This window comes from Centruroides sculpturatus, unplaced genomic scaffold, assembly GCF_000671375.1.
Source record: "Centruroides sculpturatus isolate CEXI.00-Female unplaced genomic scaffold, Cexi_2.0 scaffold109, whole genome shotgun sequence".
Lineage (NCBI taxonomy): Eukaryota > Metazoa > Arthropoda > Arachnida > Scorpiones > Buthidae > Centruroides > Centruroides sculpturatus.
The window spans coordinates 344,722-355,586 of NW_019384440.1; the positions used below are offsets into that span (position 1 = coordinate 344,722).

Consider the following 10,865-nt stretch of genomic DNA (forward strand, 5'->3'; position numbering starts at 1 on the left):
CAAAAATGAAGTATATTACCAAGTAACCCAGTGAGAACTGCTTGCCTATCATTTTAGTTCAAAATACAAGAAGTTTTATTCCAAGCAAGCATCGCAAGCCCGCTAGGTTAATTTCTGCTGCTTGCTTGGAATAAAATTTCTCATATTTTATATTAAAATGATAGACAAGCAATTCTGTTAAAAGCACTGGCACTGAACGTTTCACTTCATGCAGTCTATTTTGCAACTTTTTTAAAATGATGTCAATCCCGAAAATCTCGGGATTAGGAAAACTTAATCCCAAAAATTTTGGGATTGAAAAGTGGTCTGGATCCCGGGATCCCGATTTTCGAGATCCCGGGATCAAATCCTCTACTTGTGAGAGATTTGTAAAAGACATCTTGTACTCATCAAAAATGAACAGTGTTGAAGAACTGAAAGTTCACATTACTGCTGCAATTGCAACTATTACAAAATCTACTTTGGAACATACATGAGCAGAAATTAAACATTGGCTTGAACTACTCCACACAATGAAAGGTTAACATATTGAGGTATATTAACTACATGTAAAAAACTTTTTGAGGTAAATACTGAAATCAGTAAACATTATTATACTATCCCATGTAATTTTTTTAATGTGTTGAATACCCTGTATGCATATGTATATCATCTTTAATATTTAATAAATTATTTTTTTATAAAACTTTTATTAACTATCTTTTCATTTATCCTTCATCTCCCAGTTCCAACATTATCAGATAATTTGAATTTTTACTGTATTTTCATTATTATGATATAATATTTTAACATAGTGAAACACAATTCTGTATCATTGGCTTACTATGGGCATACGTAATACACTGATTTCCCCATGATTGTGAAGAATTGTGACTGAGTAATCTCTCATGAACATCAAACTCTTACCATTTTTAATGTTAAATTTGAAATTTATTTCAAGACTTTATGTATTACTGCTGTTTTAAAACATTTTTAGAAAAATGAATGGTTTTATTAAATAAATATTTTGTGCAAAGGTTTTTTAGTGCTGCAAAAGTCATTTTATTTAAGCCAAAAAAAAATTTTTTTTAAATAAACAAAACAATAACACAGACATCATATATATGAGTGAGTGCAGTAATTTTTTAACATTGCACCTGCTCAAACATCCACTGGAATTCATGCAGGTGCCAACTCCAGTTTACAGTAGTACATAATCTCCCATTTCCTTAAAGGTCGAAACCTTTCACAAAAGTTGAAATTTTGTTGCAATAATATTTGATCACAAATGATCAAATTTCTGAACACTGACATTCATGAACATTGAGGGTGTAGTGCAGGGGTTGCCAAACTTTTTTGATCATTGACCCCCTACAACTTTTCGAAACCTCACATCAACCCCCACCAAAAAGTTTGTTACAAGCAAAAAAAACTTACTATTTTAATACATTTCTTTAAATTTTACATTTTTTACATTTATTGTATATATGTGAAATACTAAAATTAAATGAACAGCAGCTTAAAAATGGCTGTAGAGGTGCTAATAATGTCAGACAAAAGTTTACAAATGCTACAGATGCTTGACATATAATATGTAAGTAAGAACTGAGCATGTCTGTCCTGTGTGACTTGATCCATAGTCATTTTACACATTGACAGGTAGCTGTACTATTAAATTCATTGAAACAATATTCAAAAATGTAATAATATGTATAGTTATATTTGTGAATTTTAGTTTCAATTTTTCAATTAACATCCCTCCATAATGTTATATCGACCACTTTGGAGATCCCTAGTATAGTGTATCATTTTTCAGTCATGAATATTGAATATTATTACAATATTATATTCATAGAATCATAAAAAACTGAACATTAAACAAATAATTTGAATGTAATATTTATAAACATAAATCTCTCAACTTCATCATTGCGTTTCCATCAACAAAATTTATTTTTTTGATAAAAATAAAATGAACATTGTAAATTAATGTATAATAAACATTACCTTAATGATTTGTTTAATATTATATATTTTTTATTTTATAAATGATAATTACAGAATCTTAAAGTATTTAAAAATATGAAATATTTTGTTACACAGAACTTCCTTTTTCTAATAGCTCTTTTGCTGTTTTAGCTTTATGGATATTAATGCATAAACTCTGTATAAATAACTACAGAATTAACTTTTGGATATTTATATAAAATTAAATAGAATTATTAGATTTAAAATTATTTTATGAATATTTTCAATAATCATATTATCTGTTTCTATTTTGCAATATCATTAGAAGATATAAGTATTAAGGTTCAGAAGATTATATAATTATATACAGTCGACCCCCCTATAACGTGCGTTCCTATAACAGAAATTCCTATAATGTAGCGAAAAAATTGTAGCAACATTCGTATAAAGGAGCTCCTAAAACGTCGTCGCTGACTCGTTTCGCGACAAGATTGATAGAATCTGGACCAATAGTGGATGAGCAGCCGAACTACTTTCCTCCGCCCTGTGCCACGCTACAGAGCGGCTAAATTGAGTTTGCTATCGTCTGTACAGTATTATATATAAATTATATATAAATTAGGTACTGTATATATAATTATATATTAACTTAATTTATTGTAACTTTATTATAATTATATATATGCTTTCTGCTGCCTGGCGCCACGCTATGGAGATTTTAGGCTAGTAAGTTGAGTTTATTATCGTCTGTACAGTATGTAAATTAGGTACCGTAAGTCTAATACAGCACTAATTTTATACATTTCTTGTGAAAGAAACATTTCTTATTCAACGGCCATAAAAATTATTTATATTAATGATGTCTCCAAAGGTCAAGTTATTTTTCTGCAAAAAATTTGTTATCAGAAATCGCGGCCACCGTTTCGTGTGCTGTTCTGCGACGAAAACAAGCTTTGAGCAACGGCGTAGTCGAACGGTGCACACTCGGTAAGTAATCCTATAATTTTTTGTTTATAGCATAGTTTATACAGATTATTCCCAAAAAATTATACCTGTTTTGGAAATGTTGAGTGGAATTAGTCTAGAATCGGTTAATTTTATAGGAGAAAACCTTTCAAACAGCCTTAGTCCATAAACTCCACACCTATCAGGCTGCGATTGGCTCATGTATTTAATCATTCCTACAACATAAAATTCGATTAACGTGGAATTTATCTAAGCGTTATAGGGGGGTCTACTGTACTAAATTTTTTGTGTATTATTAAATTGTTTGATTAAATTGGCTTAAGAAAGCCTTGTTTAAATATTTAATCCAAAATTATCATTTATTCCTATTTCAAACCAGATTTCTAATGATTTTTATTAAATAATAATATCAAATTAGAAATATATAATACATTATTTGAGATATGAGTTTGCAAATAAATTATATTTGATGCTTATTAACAGGATTATGGAAGTGGGGATGGAGAAGAAAATGGAGAACGAACAGAAATCATTAATTTGGAAACACTTCAACTTAAATTACAGCAAGAAAGAGCCAGGTTTGGGAATTTAAAAAGTGATTTATTCATTTACTGGTTTTTATATTTAACAAGTTTTTAAGTAAATGACAGGTTACAAAAAGTTTGGTGGGTTTATCTTATAATTTTATGCTGTTTTAATATCCTATGTTATGTTTACTCCTATTTTAATATGAGAGTTTTAGATTTTGTTTAGCTTTAAATGAAATAATCTAAATATAATCTTATACTAGGACATTGTGTGACATAGTCATATTGCAATAGAATTGAGGCAAAGTCAAAAAGAAAGAAGTGATCCTTGCACTTGTTACACACAGAAAAGGCGATTCCTGTACCTGATGGTTGCAGACAGGCAAACTTTGCACTTAGTGCCATGAAAGAGGGTTTCTCCTGTGACCAGTGGGGCATTTTTGCATTCATCGGACACAGGAGAAATGATTTTCATACCCTGCTGGCCAAGAGAGAGTCCTTATACTGGCCCTTATACTGGTTGGTGCACAGAGATGATCCTTGTACTTACCAACACAGAGAGGCAATCCAAAAACAAAACAATTGATGCCTATGCCCACCAGTGGCTAAGTGGATAAAACCAATAAACACTGGTTGTTGGTTATGAGTTTGTACCTGGCCAATGAGTTGGTTACATGGAATTTCTTAGGTTTTATTTACATTAGTAACATCAAAATAGGGGCAATTTTCCCATAAAAGACCTCCTGAGAGGAAAATTGGCAGATCACTGACAATCCCTTGGCAGATCTCTGACATGTCATGTTGCCGTATATGAATAAAACCAAAGCAAAAAGTACAGTCATACCCCGACTTACGCTACCCCGACTTACGCGAACCCGGAGTTACGCGATTTTCAAATCTTGTCGATTCATCTTTTGTTTGAGCGCCACGCAATTCTTGATTATTCACTCCCCCCCACACTATTGTCCAGCGTACATGTTCGGACGTGTCGCACGGAATCGACGCATAGCTACAATTTATTTTGTGAAATTTATTTCTGTTTGTTATATCTACGGAGACTTGAGAGACTCTATGTGGTGATTTCTTGTAACCGTGAACGAACCAAACGGCGAGATAAGATTAACGAGAACATTTATTAGCTTACATACATCCTACTTGGATTTTACTCAAAGGCATCTGCAATCGTGAACAATTGATGAAAAAAGTATACATTTATCAGATAATAAACAAAGACTCATTTTGTAAACAATTTACCTTTTGTATATACAACTGACAAGATTACCTTTCAAATTTATAAACAGACTCGATCCCAAGCGGTCTTTTGATCGTCGGACATACAAAAGAAATGAACAGATGGCGCTTAACTTAAGCGCGGTTTACAATAACGAATACGATTAATCCTTAACACTCTACTATGTCATCCAAACGAAGTAGAACTGATTTTTCTGCATCAAAGAAGAAAAGAAAAACTTTATCTTTGGAATGTAAAGTTAACATTATTAAAGACTTCGATACAAAAATGAAAATTTGTGAATTGGCAAAGAAGTTTGATCTACTGGAATCGACGGTCAGAACAATTATAAAAGATAAAGAAAAAATTCTCGAAGCTGTAAAAAATGCTCAATCTTGAAATTCAAGCATCATTCGTAAACGTCACGGTATTATCGCTGAGATGGAAACAATGTTAAAATTATGGTGTGATAATCAAGTTAATGTGAAAAATTGTATAATAATATAATTTGTTATACGTATGTATTATCTAAGATTTTATTAAACATTTCTTTGTAAATTATTGTTTTCTTTAGTCTCCGGTCCCAATTAAAAATAATTTGTATGTATTTATATGCGAAATTATACCCCGACTTACGCGAATTTGACTTACGCGGTTATCGCTCGGTCCCACCTATCGCATAAGTCCGGGGTATGACTGTAATTGATACCAATTGCTTTGTTCTTGTGTTCTGTATGTTTTTTACATCAATTTTCTGTTAGGTGCATGCAATGCTGTTTTTTATTTGGTTCCTAAATTCTGTTAGGCATGCTTAATGAGCTTGGACATTGTCACCTTTACCCCACTTTATATTGAAAATGAAATCATCAATCCATGATTTCATTTTCAATATTTTCTACATTAAATGTAGAATTGAGTTTGTTCTCAAAATTTTGATGGGTTAATTTTGATAAAATTTTGCAATTTTCTATTGATAAAGAATCTAGAAATGTAATGAATGTAAAAGTAATTTACATTTATTACATTTCTAGAGACTTTGTCACAATCAATAGAGAATGGCAAAGTTTTATCAAAATTGACCTATTAAATTTTGAGAATGAACTCAATTCTATAAGCCACGTAGAAAATGTGTTAGTGACCTTGGGACATCACATGACATCACTTTGTTGCGCATATTTGTGAAATGACCTTATATCTTGAAAACAAAGTCATGGACTCCATTTTGTTATTGCATTTTTGGATTCCTCATCACAATTAATGGAAAATGGCAAAGTTTAATCAAAATTGATTGAACAGATTTTGAGAACAAACACAATTCTGTAAGTGTCATAGAAGAGGCTTTGCTAATGCTCCACCTCAAATATTATGATTTAAAATCAGATTGCTTTTTCCCTTTAGAAAATTATTCCTTCTCATTATTTAAAAACAAATATATTAACATTTGCATTGAGTTTTCATTATCACATAATTTTATTGTAATTTACATATTGGTTTATATTCTTATATCATCAATTTTATTGTTTTATCAAATAATCAGTAAATACAATATATTTATCAGTTACATTATTATACTAGCTGTAAAGATGTGAATCTCCATGCAATTTCTGAATCTTCTCTAATGGTATATACAGTAGAAAAAACACAGAAATGTATTAAAGTAAGGTGATGTGTTCTCTGAAATCTGGTTGTTAATCAATTCTTGCCCTGTCCCCTTGAGATGTGTACATGTGATCTGCATGTTTGTTCATGTATATTTTATATTTAATGATGTCTTTTTAATACATAATTATTTCTCATATGTGTTAATTATGATTCTATAAGAGTTAATTGTTTGTTTATTAGAAAACTATAGATGAAACCAAACTGGAACTACAAAATTGTCCAATTTAAAATACACTTTCTTCACGTCCAGCAAAACAGTTTAATTTAAAAACATTTTTGACTCAATTGATAAGTCATTATCAAGCTACATCTTAAAAATTTTATATTTAGTACTGGAATGTTTGAATAAAAACACATTCAAGTTAAGATTGTTATAAATCAAATGCTGTTTTGCAAATGTCACCAACATAGTACTCATTTAAATGGACTGTTTTACTATCCAGTACTCTGTTAACTGGAGTCCACTAATGTAAAAACATAGGGGAGAAAATAAGGAACATGGGTAAGTGTTCTCTCAAACAAACTACTATCTTATCTGTTACCATATTCAGTAGATGTGATTATACAGGGTGTCTGCAATCTTTAGACAATTTAAAAAATTTATTACAAACTAAAATAAGGCAGTAACAGAATAATTCTGTTTGCATATTGACAGATTATTATTGTAGTTGTTATTAATGTCATAGTATTTTTATCAGAGACCATTTAAAAAACTGAAATTTTTCAAAAATGACAACTACACAAGAAAGAGAACAATGTATTTCCTGGTTTATTGCAACAAAATCAGATATTCAAACACAAAAAATTACAGAACTAAATATGGAAAACATTCTTTGGCATATCAGCCGACATAAGCAGTTTATGAAAATAGGTGTAGTGTTACATAAACCAAGGACTAGAAGGCCTAGAACATCTGATGGATATTGAGTGTATATGTCAGTCATTTTGTTGTATCAACTATGTCCATCCATATTGCTTCCATTCAACTACAAATTTTTAAAATTATCTAAAGACTTTGTTCATATCATATACTTTAATATCAATTCTCATATTTAAATTTTATATTTTGCAATTTTCAAAATAATGTGTTAGGAAATTATGAATTTGAGAAACAATCTACACTATTATGAATAATTGAATATTGATTTAAAAAATTTTTTTTGAAATAGTTTAACTCTTTCCCAAACCTCTTAATTAATGTCTCATACTTAGTTTGAGGGCAGGTTTTAATGGACTATAGTCTACAAATGTAACAAAGTGCAAAAAATGATAAATAAATGTAATTTAAATAGCATCATTGATCATTTTTAAGTTTTTATTTTAATTATAATTTTGATTGTTCTGGTAAACAAATGTATATTTGATAGTTTTCTTTTAGTTTGTTAATAAGTTAATAAAGTTGGGAAATTTGTTAAGGGACAAATTTAATAATTCATACTTTTGTGAAGGATAACATGATAATGAGTAAAAAAGAAAGAAAATATTTCTTTTTTCACATTCAAAGCCAATTTTATTTTTATGTAATAAAATGTCTTATTTTATACTTTTGAAATAGCATTCAGCGATTCTAAAAGTATATTTTTCTAATTATTAGTTTTAATTTTAAAAAGTTTGGTCTGTAAAACCTATCTGTTAAAGATAGAAAATAACAAATCATTACAAAAAATGATTAGTTAAAAATATCTAAATTCATTAGTAAAAATTTATTATAATTACAAACTGTATTTACTCGCATATAAGACAAGGTTTTTATTCATTTATCACAACTTCAAATTCCTAGGTCATCCTATACACGCAAGCAAAAGATTCTTTGCATTTTTGCAAATAATTTTTGTGAATTGTATATTAGCATTTTTTTTACCCTCTTGTATTTAAAAACATAAGTATTTTATCTGGGTCGTTTGAATGTATGTTGTCAGGAGTAAAGATAAATAGCAATATGCAAAGCTTTTGAATTGAATTCCAGATTGAAATTCCAAAATCATACTGGATCCCAATATAAGTTTTAATCCATTCCACGTGAAAACAGATGATTATTTGGAAATCAGAATTTGGAAAAACTCATAAGTGTAATCGAGAATGGATTCGTATGTTAAGAATTACAAAATAATTCCCGATTGTCCAGCTTTACATGAACAAATTATGTTGGTTTTACAAGATTTTTCCTTAAAGTTTAAAATACCAGTAATTTTTGTGGGACAATGTGTGCATTTACGTCAGGGGTGTCCAACCCACGGCCTGCAGGCTGCATGCAGCCCAAGGCAAGTTCAAATGCGGCCCAATAAGCATGTAAACAAAACCGACAAATTTTTTATTTTGTTTTATTTATTTATTTCAACGGCATAAACTCAATAAAAGAAGTTTCACAAAGTCGTAAACCTTTATATATATTTTATTTTTGAGTGGAAAGGAAATAATTTTGAATACTTGAAAAGTGTGAATGAGAAAAAAATACTAAATAAAGCTGGAGTTGTAACTCAAAAAATTATAGACCCAAATTCGGGGAAAGGAGAGAAAGGCCAAAAGATAAAAAGTAGTGAGAAAGGTTAAATAGACTTTCTGTTAAGCAAATATGGACCCTTAATTTTCCAACCTTCCTCACTTTTTTATCTTTTCTCCTCTCTTTCCTTCTCCTATATTTGGGTCTATAATCCTTTTCAGTCCCAACTCCAGCTTTATTTAGTATTCCTTCCAGCGTTGCATGATTTGGCTACTTTGTGCCAAAGTTGGCTACCCTTTTTTAGTTTGGCATAAAAAAATATCATTTGGTGCATTGACTACTTTTTGGGCTATATATTATTCATAAATATATTAGTCAAATAAAAACGGATCGAAAAAGCCTCAGGAATTTTTCAGGTGGTGGTCAGTCCAGATATGTCGGACTCCGTGCTTCACCATTCTTCCGCCCCGTTGTGGTCCTGCCCAAATCCATAATGGGCTTACTAAAACATGCCCGGCCCACCAGTGGCCAAGCGGTTCCGTTCCCCGAATACTGGGAGTTCGGTCGTGGATTTGCACCAGGGCAGGAGTTTTCCAGGTTTTCTCCACGTCTGTAACGCATAAGTATAAGCCAGTTACCCTTAAAAACTCCTTTTAAGGCATTTCTCCTAGGCAGATAGCCCAAGTGTTGCGTTGCCGTAATTTAACGAACAACAACAATAAAACATGACTTCTTAGTATTCATGGGCGGGGAGTTTTAAAAAAGTCCACACTTTAATATCCTTTTAATAGATACTAAATTTCAAATAAACTTTTTCCATTCAATGCCTTATCTCGTGAATATCGCAGGTTTGGTTTATTACGAAAATCGTATCGTATTAAAGACATGAATTACGTGATACGAAACATAACGTCATTGCTGTATCACGTGACGTCTTCAAACTCCTTTATATATGCACCCTAGATGTAAATTTTAGCAAATTTTTCCCTATACAAAAACTTTGGAACTAAACTTTTTATTTACAAAATTAATATTTGATTTCTTTTAACTATCCGTCCCGTGAGACAAACTCGTGCAATGATCCGTGAAAATCACTCTCTTTAGAAAGGAATGAAGTTTAGAAAGGAAAGAACACAGAAATGACGCAATTCGCCGCAAAATGCAAATTTTTAACATTAAATCGAGTCACTATGCAACAATAAAATTTTCTGGTTGTTGAGAGAGAATCTATTGTTGACTCGTGCGATTGTTTAATGCGAGTGCTATTTCAAGTTTTGCTTCGTCTGCAGAGATTGTTTAAAGTGATGTAAGTTTACACTATGATCTTTGTAGATTTAAATACTCTTTAACTTTGATCAGCAAAATATCACAGTTGTCGGTGATAAGAATTGATCGGTTTCCTTCGGAGGATTCGCATCTTTCCATTGTTAAAGCAAAATAAAAATTAAGAAATCTGTTATTCCTTGCTATATTTTATAAATTACATACGTATATATATATATTAATATCCCATATGAAGCTTTATTAATTCGAATAATTCCTCTATTTTCGCAGTTGTTTTGTCAACAGAATAGTACAATTTTTATAAACTAATTCCTCTATCGAACATTAAAAATCGTCGAAAAGATTAAAATTGTTATATATAATAATATTGTTTTCTAACAGGAATTAATCATTTTTGCATTAGAAATGTACCAATTCAGATTAGAATAGGAATAATTCTTAATTAATCCTCTCATTTTCCTTTGCAGAATGGAGAATTTCAGAGAGTTGAAGAAGTTGCACATCTCGGACAATGCAGAGTCCGAGGATGACGCCTGGTCTTGGCCAGGTGTCATAAGGGTGCTTCCGAAAGATGCGGAGGAGAAGTGTCATACACCGGACGTCAAACGGGTGGTAGTCGTAACTCCGGACGACACCGCCTCGTCTCTCGTCCAATATCTGGAGGGGCGATATCCGGAGGTTCCGGAATGGACGGTGGAGACATCGTCGGGTGAGACCGGAGTGGACAGAAAGGAGTCCGAAGAGTCCGTCGAGCGTAAAAGGCCTTGGTGGAAAAGGTTGTTTTGCTGCTGGAAGACATAAACCTCTT

At 31.2% G+C, this 10,865-nt stretch overlaps 1 protein-coding gene across 1 annotated transcript in view; it reads left to right on the forward strand.

The window, feature by feature from the left end:
* The window catches only part of LOC111620116 (rootletin-like), a 52,487-nt gene that overhangs the window by 8,120 nt on the left and 33,502 nt on the right, over nt 1-10,865 (forward strand). The window contains exon 3 of the mRNA XM_023361975.1: nt 3,397-3,491. Coding sequence (XP_023217743.1) covers nt 3,397-3,491 — 95 coding nt within the window. The remainder of the gene's footprint in view (nt 1-3,396; nt 3,492-10,865) is intronic.